This window comes from Pelobates fuscus, chromosome 1, assembly GCF_036172605.1.
Source record: "Pelobates fuscus isolate aPelFus1 chromosome 1, aPelFus1.pri, whole genome shotgun sequence".
NCBI lineage: Eukaryota > Metazoa > Chordata > Amphibia > Anura > Pelobatidae > Pelobates > Pelobates fuscus.
Genome location: NC_086317.1, coordinates 186,248,373 through 186,265,050, shown reverse-complemented (window position 1 = coordinate 186,265,050; position 16,678 = coordinate 186,248,373). Strand labels below are relative to the sequence as shown.

At 40.9% G+C, this 16,678-nt stretch overlaps 1 protein-coding gene across 8 annotated transcripts in view; it reads right to left on the bottom strand.

The window, feature by feature from the left end:
* Window positions 1–16,678, bottom strand: part of NAV1 (neuron navigator 1) — a 468,714-nt gene that overhangs the window by 98,168 nt on the left and 353,868 nt on the right. For all 8 annotated transcript variants that reach the window (XM_063453174.1, XM_063453177.1, XM_063453176.1 and 5 more), the window contains 7 exons: window positions 14,646–14,799; window positions 7,999–8,093; window positions 7,657–7,752; window positions 7,405–7,570; window positions 1,921–2,156; window positions 467–621; window positions 185–256 (listed from right to left, as the gene is read on the bottom strand). In XM_063453174.1, coding sequence (XP_063309244.1) covers window positions 185–256; window positions 467–621; window positions 1,921–2,156; window positions 7,405–7,570; window positions 7,657–7,752; window positions 7,999–8,093; window positions 14,646–14,799 — 974 coding nt within the window. The remainder of the gene's footprint in view (window positions 1–184; window positions 257–466; window positions 622–1,920; window positions 2,157–7,404; window positions 7,571–7,656; window positions 7,753–7,998; window positions 8,094–14,645; window positions 14,800–16,678) is intronic.

The following is a 16,678-nucleotide window of genomic DNA, read 5'->3' as shown; positions in this document are numbered from 1 at the left end:
TCTCATGATTCAATGTCTGCATTGTGAATGGCATTGCATCATGGAAGTCATTGTTCTAAAACATCTGGCTGACTATCTTTTTGGTAGTTCTGTATTAATGTAACCATGATTTTGTATATGACCCCTAATTCTCTGTTTGATAGCATAAAACTCAATCATCCCATTTAGGTATTTTCTACACTACCTGAAGCTTAGGTGCAAGCCATGATTTGGGCTCATCTTAACTGGCTGATTGGTCGTTCCAATGATGTAAGGGCTGCAAAAGTGGAAAAAAAAAAAAACAGAGTCATTCCAAGAATTTAGAATGCTGAAGACAGAGTATATTATTAGGAGAGTAAGACTGAGTAGGTCCTACTTGTCTGAACATTATTGAAACAACTTTAAGCTATATTTTGTGCCAATTTAGTAGTAGTTTTTTACATATTTAGTATTCATTATTATTTGGTTAATTCTAGACTTGTCTCACCACTTGTGGTACTTGCACGTCAGGGCCCCATTCACCAGTTCAGTAATGGCTCCACCTTCACTCACATCATCCAAAAGGATTACTAATGGAACCTCACAGGTCCCAGTATCCCTGTCAATCTGATTAGCCAAGTTCGAGAGGTACAACTGCAGATCCTAGAAATAATTACAGGGTACATTAAGTAATAATTTTAAATTTTGCTAGTAAACAAAGGTCATAATTATGATGCCTGTTTGTTAACCCTTTCATAACAGAATATGTACAAGTACTGTAATTCTATAAAGGGATATTACAAGGAGGTCCCCTGTCACTGCATCATTGCACACAATGGTTTATAACTGCACTGAATTCTAAATATTTATACAGCTATAAGAATGTAATTGTGTGTCAAGAAACATGTCAGACAAGCAAATTTCATGTGCATGCCTACCTCTCCCCAAGCAGATGTCAGCAGATGGGGAGATCCCTCTGTACAAATCTATTTACAACATTGAACGACTGCTGTAAATCAGTTAGCATCTACTTAATATCATTATTAGTGTATTAAGCAGTTTCATCAGATCTAACAGAACCGTGCTTGAAGATTTAACTACATATCCCATATTGATGTATGTGATAAGATTAGATGAAGAATCTGATTGGGAAACTTCTTCCTTACCTAGGAGGGGGCTGTATCCTGTTGCAGCGTGTATGTGTACATGCAGAAGTGTTAAAGGGACACTTTAGGCACTCAGGCCACTTCATTTCAATGAATTGGTCTGGGTGGAATGCCCCTCATTTTTAAACCTGCAAGTAAAAACCCGGTCGTTCTGCAGTACTGCAATGCTTTCATTGCCGGGTTTCAATGCTTTTAGTTGCTGTCACCCCAAAATACCAGAGCAAAACTTTACTATTTCATTCAGATTGTCTCAGAGAAACCATTTGATTAGCGCAATGCAGCATTTTGCAGCACTTCCTATGGGAAAACACTGGATTGGTTGAAATCATTGATCTTGATGATCTCAGCCAAGGAGGCAGGATAGCAGCACATTCTCATGTGTCGTCGGGTACTGCGCTTTCTGTATCTCTGTATGCCTGTCTATGTCTGTGTTGACCTATCTGTGTGCATGTATACGTATGCTTGTCTATATCATTGTGTACTTGTCTGCGTTGACTGTGTGTTTCAATCTGTGTTTGTCTGAGTGTTAAAATAAAAGGATATGCACACCAAACCAGAATTCAGCCGTATGGAAGCACTAGGAGTTGTAGTTCAGCTACAGTTTTATTATTTATGTTTACTGAAATCTGTACACTATACAGTTTGATGTACTAATGAAAACCATACATAAAACTATCTGTAATGGAAACCACAAAAATGAACAGCTTTTTTTCATATTTTTATGGATGAAGGTGCTGGGCCACAAATCTGACAAAACTGTTTCTTTTACTTCCTAATCAAAATCACTGGCACGAACCTTGCAGCTTTGCTGATGCATGTTAAAGGCGGTTACAATGCCATCAGTGACCTCTCTTCCTGACCTTTCAACCAAATACTCTGCCAGTCGGTGTGCAAGGAAGCTCTTTCCTGTACCGCTAGGACCAGATAGCAGCAGCCGACGATGTTTAAGCAGCAAGCTGACATAATGCTGTAGCATAGGTTTGGGTATAAGAGATTCAAACACCAGCAGATCCACACATCTCTCTTTTAGCCCTGGGAATTTGCAGGAATAAAAATAAATTACAAGTCATAAGCTTTACATGTAATCAATGTTTTTGGGAAAACAATTATATATACATACACATATACATATAAATAGGCATTACATTGTTTACAAAAGAAACAACTTCTACAGGTAGTGGCTGTCACAAACAGGACTGGTCCACTAAACCCGTAGAAGATAACACCTTAAACGACACTAAAGAGGTGTCAATGGGCATAACCCCTAAAGATAAGAACTATGAAAAAGATCCTCAGACTACTGGATAGAAGATCCAGATGTTAGAGTATCAGCTGGAAATCTAGTTACATGAAAGATAATATATGAAAATGAGTAATGTGGTATAGGTAGATAGGTCCCTGTTTAGTTGATGGTCCACTTTTTGACCTCATAGGTTTCTTTATATATTTTTACTTATTTATTTTTTGTCATTCACCTGGGGGAATTAGCCGTATTTATGTCTGACTTATCAATAGAGGGCACTGTCTGACCACATGGTCTAACGGTACAAATATAGTGCCCCCTATACACATATCCTGGAATATACAAACCATATTGTTGTACGTAGGTTTTCCTTTTCCCTTAGAAGTGCTAGCGTTCTAAGTTTATAGAACTTAGCAATGACATTTGATTTTATAGGTGGCATATACCTTTTTATTGTATATGTCAAAAGTTAAGCTCAACATCGTTGTCAGGATTTTGTTGCACTCTTCATGCCCATAGTGGACATCCTTAACTACTACTATTTATCACTAGTTGTTGGTTGTTTCATATATATATTAGGAGTTACTCCCCACATAGGAGTTGTATGCTGCTGCTGCTGCTCTTCAGTTTGCTGCGTATTGGTAAACTCTATAATTGACGCTAGTTTGATAGTCTGGTGCTCGGTGTGCTTCTCGACCACTACTCCCTGTCCTCTTGTCACCTATAACCTTTAACCAGGATCTTGTGGAGGGATTGATACAGATGCATTTAAAACACTTTCAAGTGTCTAGTTGGTCATATGTGCAGCAATGGTGCACAGAGAGATGGCTCAAGTTTCTGGAGATGTTCCCAGATAGCGCCCCTACATGTTTGGACCGGTACAGCTATCTTCAGTAACAGGCCTACTACATGGTGATGACCGGGAGGTCTCTGTTCCACAGAGATATGACACAATTCAAGTCAATCTGCTTTTCCCGAGAGCACGTTGCAACAGGGGTCTCTGTTTTCTATGCCATGCTGCTGACAAGAGGGAATAGATTGCCACCTAAATTTACAGCTAAATGGAAGAGGGAAACGGGAGTCATGCTCACAGACCAGGAGTGGGACAAGATAAACACCCTGACACATATGTGCTCTATCAGTTCAAAATATCAAGAGATAAATTACAAACTGAAATAGGACCCCAGACATAATAAATTGCACGAATGAGGACATAATTAGCAACTGCTGAAGATGCAGGACAGATGAGGGCACTATGATCAACATCTGGTGGTCTTGCCCTGACACCACATCCTACTTGGTGATAATAAATGCAAAAATCTGAGATACACGACATACCCCTACTATACCTATAATAAATCCATAACCAAACACCTATTAATTGCAGCAAAATCCCTAATTCCTAAGTGGAGGAGATCTACAACATGGAGACAATAACAGCAGTTAATAATGGCACGTCCGACAATTGTACCCTGACCCGTGCCCCATGGCTGCATTATTTAATTAATTTATTTGGTACTCTGTCGGCGGAGTGTACCCTTGGATCTGGAGGGCAGTAAGGTACAGGGCTCTGTACACCCCCACCCCCATCCTTTTTTTTCTTTTCTCTCTCTCTCTACCTTTTTTCCCACCTCTTCTTCTCCATATTATCTCCTCTATCTCACCCCGCCACCTAGCTTCCTGCCATTCCACAGGTATCATAACTGAACAATGTATCTTTATTTCTTCTATGGAGTTGCATAGATTAACTCCAACTTGTTGCCCCCCTATTTGCAGTCGCAGATCACCGATGTTCCACCCCATACACAACGTCAATGTACCCCATTCTTGGCAGGTCCTATGGAGTACCTGAGGGTTGGCTTACTTGTGTGCAGTTACCCTCAGCCTCATGGGAGTTCAGCCTCTCTCCTTTAGGAAGTCTTCAGTACATGGCCCTCTGCAAAGGTGACCCGCTGAAGAAACCCATTTAGTGACTGGGGGTTATAACTTGCTGTGACCTATGGGGTAGCAAGATTACAACCTGGCCCAATAAATTGATGTGACCCAAGAGGTAGCAATATGGCAGGTAATGGAGGACTTTCAAGCATTCATCTTCTCATGAGTGGTTCACTGGCTTTGCATCTTTTCCTAAGTTGTGTTTTAAAGCTGTTGTATACGGCAGTGATGTTATTACCGCAAAGGATTCTGGGTGGGCACATGCAAATTAGTTTAACAACGAATCACATTTTTTGCCTCATTCCATTTTAAACATGGATTCCTTTGAGTCTGTGTTTGCTGTATACAACAGCTTTAGAACACAAATTAGGAAAAGATGCAAAGCCAGACAACCACTCATGAAAAGCGGTTTAATTGTTAAGGCAAATCTTTAGCATGAGGTTGGTTACTGGTTTGCTTATTGAGGCTTAGTAGTGCTTGGGAAGCAAAATACAAATAGGTTATAACCTATTTGGAGTTTGCTTCCCAAGCTTCAATAAGCAAACCAGTAACTAACCTCTTACTGATGATTTGCATTAACAATGAAACTGCTGTCCGTGAGTGGTTTACTGGCTTTGCATCTTTTCCGAAGTTGTGTTTCAAAGCTGTTGTATACAGCAAACACCAACACCAACTCAAAGGAATACATGTTGTCCATGTGACAATGATAACGTTGGTGAAAGTGCAGTTTTTGTGTGAAGAAAATGCAAGAAACTAATATGGCCAGAGTTTGTGACTAAGTGGCTACCAAAAGACTTGGCATACCCTATTTTGAATACCCTGGCTTGCCTACATTTGCAAATGGAATGCAATGATGGGCATAATTTTCATTCTCTGTCATACAGAGCTAAACCCAAGAGGCAGGCAATTGTTCAGAGCACATGCCTTGCAAGGACTAGTCATTGAGCTGCATTAGGAAATCTAAAATTGGAAAGTCATAGAAAGTCTGGGTTGGATTAAAACGGGAGGGCTTACAAAAGCTTCAGGTGAGAGCTCTACAACTTTAGCAAGGTGTTTTTAGATAACCCTCAATTTAAAAAATGCAAAATTAAATAAATGCATGTTTTCATTGGGAATATCTAGTAAACTTCACATCCCTCTCTGTGTTCCGTGTGAATACACCACAGGCAGGAGAGGATCACAACCTCTCTCCTGAGAATGCTGCAGTAATAAACAAATTTCACATGCAATTAAGAACAGCGTGTATACTTAAAGGGACACTATAGTCACCTGAACAACTTTAGCTTAATGAAGCAGTTTTGGTGTATAGAACATGCCCCATGCAGGCTCACTGCTCAATCCTCTGCCATTAAATCCATTAAATGCCATTAATAAGAGTTAAATCCCTTTGTTTATAAACCCTAGTCACACCTCCCTGCATGTGACTTGCACAGCCTTCCATAAACACTTCCTGTAAAGAGAGCCCTATTTAGGCTTTCTTTATTGCAAGTTCTGTTTCATTAAGATTTTCTTATCCCCTGCTATGTTAATAGCTTGTTAGACCCTGCAAGAGCCTCCTGTATGTGATTAAAGTTCAATTTAGAGATTGAGATACAATTATTTAAGGTAAATTACATCTGTTTGAAAGTGAAACCAGTTGTTTTTTTTCACGCAGGCTCTGTCAATCATAGCCAGGGGAGGTGTGGCTAGGGTTGCATAAACAGAAACAACGTGATTTATCTCCTAAATGACAGTGAATTGAGCAGTGAAATTGCAGGGGAATGATCTATACACTAAAACTGCTTTATTTAGCTAAAGTAATTTAGGTGACTATAGTGTTCCTTTAACTGCAGGGTAAGCGTCGGGGCTCGGCTCTATTCTTTCGGCTGTGACATTATGCAGATATAATCTATGTATTGGTTCAGATATTATTTCATGGCCAAGTTCGGAATGGCGCTTCACTGATCAGCTATAGATTTGAATTTGTTAGATATTGAAAAAGCTCTTGTGTTTTTGGCTTAGGTGCCCTTGAAATTACAGTGTGTAGTTATTTATTTTTTACATTTTCGGTTTATTCCAGATATTTGAGTAACATTTAAGTTCAGCACCTGGGGGTCTTTCCTCTCTCATAACAATTCACCTAGGTCTAGATTTGAATATACCGGTACTAGTTCTTATGAGGGAGATATTTACTCAGACCTCACTACATATTTACGATCAGTTATTAGCTATCTTAGGGGGGCTTTATAGATACTTTACAGATGCAACCTGTGATGCATTGTGTGTTTATTCAGAACAACTCTGTTTTGATATTATAATTTTATTATAATATTATTATAAAGTTATGTTTTATATTTTCTTGAGTAACAACCAATTCTAGGACTATTCTGTCTGTTTTCTAAGTATTCCTATTCATCTACACTCAAATAAATCATTCTGGGATTTACATGCTGGATCAATTAGATCAGGCATAGATTAACTTGAATTTGATTTGGTTGTTGCTGATGATGCATGGACAAAGATGATTGTTGGCATCTTTGTTGTGCCAAAAAAACAAACCAATAGAGAGGAATATAAATAAAAATGATTCCTTCTTTTGTCTTCATAAAAGCTGTATAACAAAACATCAACTTTTTATCTGTAAAGCTAAATAAAAGATAAGCTTTATTTTTATCCTGAAAAAAAAATCCCTGGGGTGCTATCATTTCATATTTGACATACTATCTGTGGATTAAGCACTGGTCATCTAAAGTTTTGCTACCCTGGAGTGCAGATATTTTTGATTTGTTATATATTATATATCTATATTATACACAAATATAAACAAAAGTTAGCCATTAAAGGTAACACCTAAAGCAAGGATAGGCAACTTTCTCCACTTTAGATGTTGCGAACTGCATTTCACTTGATGCTTTGCCAGCATTATGCCTGTAAGAGGATACTGGAAGATATAGTCCACAATATCTGGAGTGCAGATAGTTGTCTATCCCTGACCTAAACCCATGTTATCATATATGCTAACTTTACTGGCATTATTTACCAACGGTTATAAGCCAAGATTACCAAAACATGGATGTCGAATAGTTGTAGTTCTCGTTTATCATAATATACTAATTTTCCTACCTTTGAGCTGCACAATGATATTTGTGCTACCACGCAGGTTCCTGGAGGGTGTGACATCTGGAAGTTCAGCATCTAATGTTCGTTTTACATGCCCCAGACTGTAACCACTCACAGACTCTCTGCCAAGACCAAGGGTAGAGCTTGGGTCTACCTTATTTAGATGATCCTAATGGAAAAAATATGAAAGTGAATATGTTTGCTCAACAAGAAAAGAAGGAACTTTGAGATACATCAGCAGAAATTACCTCTTACCTGAAATGTTTGGCAAACAGCATCATCTAGGCTTTTCCAGTCAGCCTTGTTGCTTATCTTGACATATCCCAACAAGAACTCCTGCTGCTTCAAGTCCTGCAGATAAAGAGGGATATGAGACTAGCATGTGTAAACTGTGTATGTGTATATCTTACATCTGTCACTGAGAATCTAACAAACCATCAGATTATAGTTAGACTTTGTGTAAAACTGAAAATATTTAGACAGCAGAATTAAAGAGTGCAGATAAAGAAGCAATTGTGGCAATGCTAATGTAGTAGTAGTATACTGCATATAGTAAGATAAAACTTATGTATTTGGATAAAACAATATTAGACTCACTCCCTTGATGATATGATGAGGGGCCACTCTTATAACTGTCCGGAGGGTTACTTCTCTCTGCAGAGACCCATTTACTGCATCCATGGGAGAGAAATCTGCATAGAACACATACGCTAATCAAAATAAATAAACAAACAAACTAATGACTAATACTAAGTGAATATTAAATATATACAGCTCTATTTTCTCCACACTATCTTCATCTCATATAGGAAACTTCTTACAAAGAACCCAATTTCATGTAGTGAATATCTTCTTTAGCATATTCTCACGTTAGATCATGAATCTATGAACAATATTATTTGAAGCAAGTGAGGATCAGAATCACATGTAGTCCAAATTCAGAAATCAAATGTTATGTATATTATTAATGCTACATTTTATATTTTTGTGAACACATAGGAGAGAGAGATATATTCAGACACTAAATCACTAAAATAACTAAAGCAATTGAGGTTTTGGTCTCAATATTCTGTATTTTTTGCATGCTTAAATATTGATAGTTTTGCAAAAATAAAATAAAAGTTACAGAACTGCGTACTGAGCTGATAGGATGGTGGTTCCCACACTTATTAGGTTCAAGGCTCCCTTACTAATTCAGTATTTTTCCAAGGCACCCCAAGTCAAAATGTCCAAGTTGCATATCTGTACAGTGCTGCAGCATTTACTGGTGCTATAGTGTAATGTACAATATTGGTGTTTGAAAGGGGTGCTTGTATATAATTATTGTGTTTTAATACAGGGGTGTGTTTGCATGTTACGTTCACTTTTAAATTTGGATGTACATTTGTGTGAAGTGTTTGTGTTTGAGTGAAGTGGTGAGTTTGTATATATTTTTTTTTGTTTAAATGCAGGGGTGTGTGTATGTAATATTAGAGTTAAATTGCAGGAGTGTGCTTGTATGTTGTGATGGTGTTTGACTGCTTGGATGTATGCACATACACTACCACATACATACATACTTACACAGATATTCATGCACAGATGCATATAAATACACCGACACATACACACAAATTCATATAGACACCGACACATACACACATGCACCCTGACACACACAAACATTGATACATGCCCACACCATGCCTCCTCCCGTGCTGCCTACCTGCAGAAAGCTGGGAGGAAGTGTTAGGCTGTCATTTCCTCCTAGCCGGCCGACATTAAAGGGGTCCGGTCTTAAAGGACCGCGGCACCTGATTGAGCCCCTGTTCAGCAGTAATGTTTATCCGGTGCTATAATCATAGCACCAGGGAAACATTCCGCGGCACCCGTGTGCATGTCGGGCACCACATTTTGGGAACCACTGTGCTAGGAGATGAGGAGAGGAAACACAGGAACATAAGTATATCACTATGTGTCTGTCTGTCTTTCCTGCCCCTGTTTCCTGCCCAATTGTGCAGGGGGAGACTTATAACTATACACAGCACTGCAATTGTAGTTGCTCACTGAAATGATAGTTCTAATGACAAAAAAAATAAAACAAATGTTTGCCTCCTTGTTCCACCTAGCTCCCACTGCCATTCCCCTGACTGTGAGTTCAGAATGCAGGAGGAAGGTCTGCACAAGGAGAAATGTAAAAACCAAAGAAAAGGTTACCTGTGTTCTCTCATAAATCCCTATGTATATTTAAACAAATGGAGGTTTTTACTGTATGTATTGGGGCTGATGTGTACTGTGGTCATTGCTGCCGCCCGGGAGTAGCGCAGGACTTGTTTTATTGTATTTGTATTCACTCTTTGTATCACACAGCTATGTTATAATGTGTTCCGTATTAAGGATTAATAAGTATATAGGAGTGTATTTACCGTATATACTCGAGTATAAGCCGACCCGAATATAAGCCGAGGCCCCTCATTTTACCCCAAAAAACTGGGAAAACTTATTGACTTGAGTATAAGACTAGGGTGGGAAATGCAGCAGCTACTGGTAAATTTCTAAATAAAATTAGATCCTAAAAAAATTATATTAATTGAATATTTATTTACAGTGTGTGTATATAATGAATGCAGTGTGTGTGTATGACTGCAGTGTGTGTGTGTATGAGTGCGCAGTGTGTGTGTATAAATGCAGTGTGTGTATGAGTGCGCAGTGTGTGTATGAGTGCAGTGTGTGTGTATGAGTGCAGTGTGTGTATGAGTGCAGTGTGTGTGTGTATGAATGCAGTGTGTGTGTATGAGTGCAGTGTGTGTATGAATGCAGTGTGTGTGTGTATGAGTGCAGTGTGTGTGTGTATGAGTGCAGTGTGTATATGAGTGCAGTGTGTGTGTATGAATGCAGTGTGTGTGCATGAATGCAGTGTGTGTGTATGAGTGCAGTGTGTGTGTATGCATGCAGTGTGTGTGTATGAATGCAATGTGTGTGTATGAGTGCAGTGTGTGTGTGTGATGCAGTGTGTGTGTGTGCGATGCAGTGTGTGTGTGTGTGTGTGATGCAGTGTGTTTGTGTTGCAGAGCCTTGGTGGGTGGTGGGCATTTAAAAAAAAAAAAAAAAATATTATTTAAAAAAAATTTTGTTATATTATTATTATTTTTTATTATTATTATTATTTTATTATTATTATTATTTTTTTCGCTTGATACATGGCAGGGAGGGGGGCTCTCACTCCCTGGTGGTCCAGTGGCATTGGCAGTTCAGTGGAGGGGGGCTGGCAGAGAGCGCTTACCTCTCCTGCAGCTCCTGTCAGCTCCCTTCTCCTCCGCGCCGGTCCGGTCAGCACCTCTGTCAGCTCCCAGTGTAAGTCTCACGAGAGCCGCACTATAATCCCGCGGAGGTGGAGGGAGCTGACAGGAGCTGTAGGAGAGGTAAGCGCTCGCTGCCAGCCCCATTGTCTGTATTATGGCAATGTAAATTGCCATAATACAGACACTGACTCAAGTATAAGCCGAGTTGGGGTTTTTCAGCACAAAAAATTTACTGACAAACTCGGCTTATACTCGAGTATATTAGAAATATATTAGAAAAACTCGGCTTATACTCGAGTATATTAGAAATATATTTGCCAGAAGCCTGAGGGGGTTTGCCTTGACATGGCAGGTGGGCATTCACTCCAATGGCTATTGGAGTAACTAAATAACCTCCATTTGTTAAATATACATAGGGATTTAGGAGAAAGCACAGGTAACTTTTTCTTTGGGTTTTACTGTATGTATTGGGGCTGATGTGTACTGTGGTCGTTGCTGCCGCCTAGGAGTGATGGGAGTGAGCGTATGACTTGTTTTTTTGGACATGGAGAAATGTGCACACAATAGTGAGCTCTCAGCAGTAAGAAGGAAACCGATATACAATATACAGTATCTCACAAAAGTAAGTACACCACTCACATTTTTGTAAATATTTTATTATATCTTTTCATGTGACAACACTGAAGAAATGATACTCTGCTACAATGTAAAGTAGTAAGTGTACAGCATGTATTACAATAATCAGACAAACTAAGCTACATCGGCCCCCAGCAGTGCTACTTGAGGCTGGGTGAAAACCCACGGAGCACATGCATGCGTTTCTTCGACACACAAGAAGCGGCAGAGTTTCTAGATGACTGGGCTCCCTACCTGCCCACACCTGACACGGTACATACCTCACCGGAGATGGGGCGCACAAAACCAAAGACTCCAGCTGCAACAACCCCCGGGACAAGAGACATCGTCAAATTACAAACAGGCACTCCGATCCCTAAGACCCCGGAGCGGGCGGACAGAGAGGCCTCGACGGACCTGTCAGACGGACAGGCCAGTCCACCTCTAGCAAGGCCTACCAAGCCTGTCCCATCAGGCTCAAATATATACACCAAACTCATCACCCTCCACAAAACAAGACATAGCAGACCTCTACGAATGAATACGCATGCTGTTTGACGCGGACATAGCGCCAGTAAAGGAAGAGGTGCATGCTCTCACAGAGAGGGTACGGACCCTAGAAGAGGAGGTGACGGGCCTCGCAGCATTGGAGGTGACTGTACAAGCATCGCAGGCCTCGCAGGCTACCATCAGCAACAAGGTGGAGGCCATGGATGACAGAGGCCACAGAAAGAACCTTAAAGTCAGAGGGGTCTCGGACAAAGTGACTGCAGAAGAGCTTCCACATATGATCCGACAACTGCTGGCCACGGCACTACCTGCCAAACAGGTGAAGTCAATAGTCCTGGGGTGTACTGGATGACGAAGACTCCCCCAGGGACATTATTGTGCGATTCCAATTCTTTGCCGACAAGCAACAATTCACACCCTAAGAGGCAAAACATCTTTGACATTTGAGTCGCACCATTTGACTTTTTACCAGGATATTACCCGATCCACCCTGCATTGGTGCACAACGATGCGGCCTACAAGAAGCGAACATACCATAACAGTGGACCACTCTACGGGCCTTAACCATGCAGGTGACGGAGAAAACCCACAGGATAACATCGCCCAATGAGTTCATGACAGCACTCGGCATGGCAGAACCACAGAGCGGGACCCAGAGGTCTACACATGAACTCCCCTGGGATGTACCGAACATCAGGCCCTTCGTTACCTCTGGGAACCGGGACTCAGTGACTTGACTGGTCTAGAGAAACCCGTTGCACAAAAGGTCCTAGGCCTGGGACTATTTCAGTTATTAATTAGTTTAGCTATGTTTTATGCCATTTTCCTTATTTTGTAATTGACCACATTCTCCATATGGCTTTACGGCGTCAAAGCCACTTCCTGAACCCAGGAAAATAGTCTCGCCACATAGGCAGATAAGCGGAGGGGAGGTGTAATAGCGTACACCTAGAACAACATGAACGTGACATCAGCCTTGTCCCCTCCTAAGTGGAAATGTCCAAATTGGGCCCAATTAGCCATTTTCCCTCCCCGGTGTCATGTGACTCATTAGTGTTACAAGGTGTCAGGTGTGTTAAATTTGGTGTTATCACTCTCACTCTCTCACACTGGATGTTCAACATGGCACCTCATGGCAAAGAATTATCTGAGGATCTAAAAAAAAAATAATTGTTGCCTAGGCTATAGGAAGATTGCCAAGACCCTGAAACTGAGCTGCATCACGGTGAGCAAGACCATACATCGGTTTCACAGGACAGGTCCACTCAGAACAGCCCTCGCCATAGTTGACCAGAAAAGTTGAGTGCACGTGCTCAGCATCATATGCAGAGGTTGTCTTTGGGAAATAGATGCAGAGGTTGGAGGGGTGGGGTGGCCTGAGCCTTTTAGTGCTCAGACCATACGCCGAACACTGCATCAAATTAGTCTGCATGGCTGTCGTCCCAGAAGGAAGCCTCTTCTAAAGATGATGCACAAGAAATCCCTCAAACAGTTTGCTGAAGACAAGCAGACTAAGGGCATGGATTACTGGAACCATGTCCTGTGGTCAGAAGAGACCAAGATAAACTTATTTTGTTCAGAGGGTATCAAGCGTGTGTGGCGGCAACAAGGTGAAGAGTACAAAGATAATTGTGTCTTGCCTACAGTCAAGCATGGTGGTGGGAGTGTCATGGTCTGGGCCTGCATGAGTGCTGCTGGCACTAGGGAGTTACAGTACATTGAGGGAACCATGAATGCCAACTGTGACATACTGAAGCAGAGCATGATCCCCTCCTTTAGGGGACTGGGCCACAGGGCAGTATTCCAACATGATAACGACCCCAAACACACCTCCAAGACGACTAATGCCTTGCTAAAGAAGCTGAAGGTAAAGGTGATGTACTGGCCAACCATGTCTCCAGAGCTAAACCCTATCTGTGGGGCATCCTCAAACGGAAGGTGGGGGAGCGCAAGGTCTCTAACATCCACCAGCTCTGTGATGTCATCATGGAAGAGTGAAAGAGGATTCCAGTGGCAACCTGTGAAGCTCTGGTGAACTCCATGCCCCTGAGGGTTAAGGCAGTGCTGGAAAATAATGGTGGCTACACAAAATATTGACAATGTGGGCCTGATTTGGACATTTCCACTTATGGGTGTACTCACTTTTGTTGCGAAAGGTGTTGAGTTTTTTTGAGGGAACAGCAAATTTACACTGTTATACAGGCTGTACACTTACTACTTTACATTGAAGCAGAGTGTCATTTCTTCAGTCTTGTCACATTAAAAGATAAAATAAAATATTCACAAAAATGTGAGGGGTGTACTCACTTTTGTGAGATACTGTATAAATATGTATTTAGATACATGTACTTCATGTTGACTGGTCAACACATGCTGGTTGAAATTTTAGACAGAACTCTGCACTTAGCATCTTGCTAGAGGAAAAAATGTGAAAGACAATGTTTTAATTAAAACATTCTATCAAGTACAGATTTGTATTCATAATTCATGTGCATTCTATAGTGTTCCCTAAACTGTATATGTTAAAGAAAATGTTTTAATTATATATTTGCAAATTCTATCAAATACACTTTTGTATTCATAATTCATGTGCATTCTATAGTGTTCCCTAAACTGTAACCATAAGCATATCCAATTATTTTATAACTATATGGTGTAATGCCAAACACATTTATGAAACTTGCTGTTCAGCTTGCATCTTTTGTTTTCCAAATTAACAGAGACTAAATGTTTCCATAAGAAGATATGCATACAAGTAAAGTGTTACGTTTTTGTTGTCAATGTAATTATTAGAATGCATCACCAATACATCCCACTTGAACAAAGGCATTTTGTTACCAGTGTCTGCTGTTGTAGAATTTGCAAGAGACTGTGTAAGTGAAAGAGTCAAAGAACGTCGAGGTGATGGGCAGGAAGATGGGGTGCTTGCAGGTACGGAGGATGGTGGCACCTTAAGTCTGTCATTTTCTGCCTTTAGAAGGTCAACTTCTAACTGGAAAGTGAGAATTAAAAAGTAGATGGTTAACTGATAACAACATGTGGATCATTGTATGGTTTAGGTGAAAACATCAGTAACAGAAGAAAAACACAATTTATATCAAGTGCTTTCAAGAGCGGTCAAGTATAGGTAGTCAACAAACAATCCAGGGGGGAATCCCTCTATTCTAGCAAAATCAAATATAAAAACATAAATGAGAAAGTTTTGACAGAAGTAAATAGAGTGATACATATGCTTGATAGAAGATAATTCAAAGTGACATGGGAAAGAAAAGAGCCTGAACTATAGTGCAATGTTGTAAATATCAACATAGGTCCTAATAGAGCCAGCAAGATTTCTATGACAGTTTCAGTTGTACAACCCCCACCTAAGGATGCATGTAGGTTGCTTGAGCTTTAAAGCACCATCATTTGAGTACTAGGAGCAGGCCTGGACTGCCCATCGGGCATACCGGCAAATGCCCGGTGGGCAGCGATTGCCATGGGCCAAGGCCAGCAGGGGAGATCACATGATCTCCCCAGCCGGCCCATGCAGGGGCGATACTATCAGAGTTCCGGCCCTGCTGTGGGCTGGTGAAAGATCAAAGATTTCCCTCACCGGCACACAGGCACTGTAACGTTGCCGCTGGGGAGGAAGAGCAGGACCCGGTGCTCTACCCTGCAGCTCCGCCGGGTTCCTCTCGCGAGGTCGGAGCGTTGCCGCAGTTACCACGGCAACCCTCAGATCGCGCGAGAGTGAACTCTACCCCAGGGTAGAGTTCACTCACCACTAGGACCACCAGGGACTCCTCCCTCCCAGGCTAAAGGTAATAAGGGAGGGGGTTATGAAGTTTAGTTTTTTTAATTTAAAAAAATAGATATATTTTGTTTAAATATATTTACATCTTGCGGGGGGCAAGATGTAAATATATTTAAACAAAATATATATTTTATGTGGGGGGGAGGGCACACACACACACAATCCCTCTAGACATATTCACACAGACGCACACGCTAGCAGCACACTCACACACACAGCACCGTCAGACACACACAGCACCCTCACACACATAGCACACTCAGACAAACACACAGCACACTTACCTGCACACACACATATAATATATAAAATAACCCTCAGTGAGTTAACAGACAAAGAGAATTGGACACATAGAATGTGATGGCAGATAAGAACACACTAACACACACAGCACCCCTCTTACACACACACTGCACCCAAACGTAACGTGTATATATATATATATATATATATATATATATATATATATATATATATATATATATATATATATATATATATATATATACACACACTACAGCACCCCTCAAACTGCACCACTACACACATTATGCTCCAGATACACGCTAGATCCCTTACCCAACTCTGGCTCATCTAATCTACACACACATACATACACACACACAGTAGATCCCTATATACACTCTAAATCACACACACACACACACGCACACACACTATCTCTCTCTCCTATGCATACTCTGGATCCTTTACACACTAGATCCCCTACACACACACACACTGCACCACCTACACACATGAAATTCCTGACATACAAACTCTGGATCCCCTATGCACACACTACATTCCTTGTTAGCAAACACATGCTACATTCTCTAAACACAAGCTCTCTACAACCCCTACACACACTACAGCCCGTGCACACACTTGCTACATCCCCAATACACAGTATGCCCCCTATACACACACACACTCTCTACAGCCCCTAGCACGATATGCTTCCCTGGCCGTTTTGTCCTCTGGTATCCCACTTAAGGAGACACCAGAGACAAGTTAAAAGCAAACACAGTGCAAGCATGTTATTAAATTTGCTTGCGCTGCGCAGAACAAATAC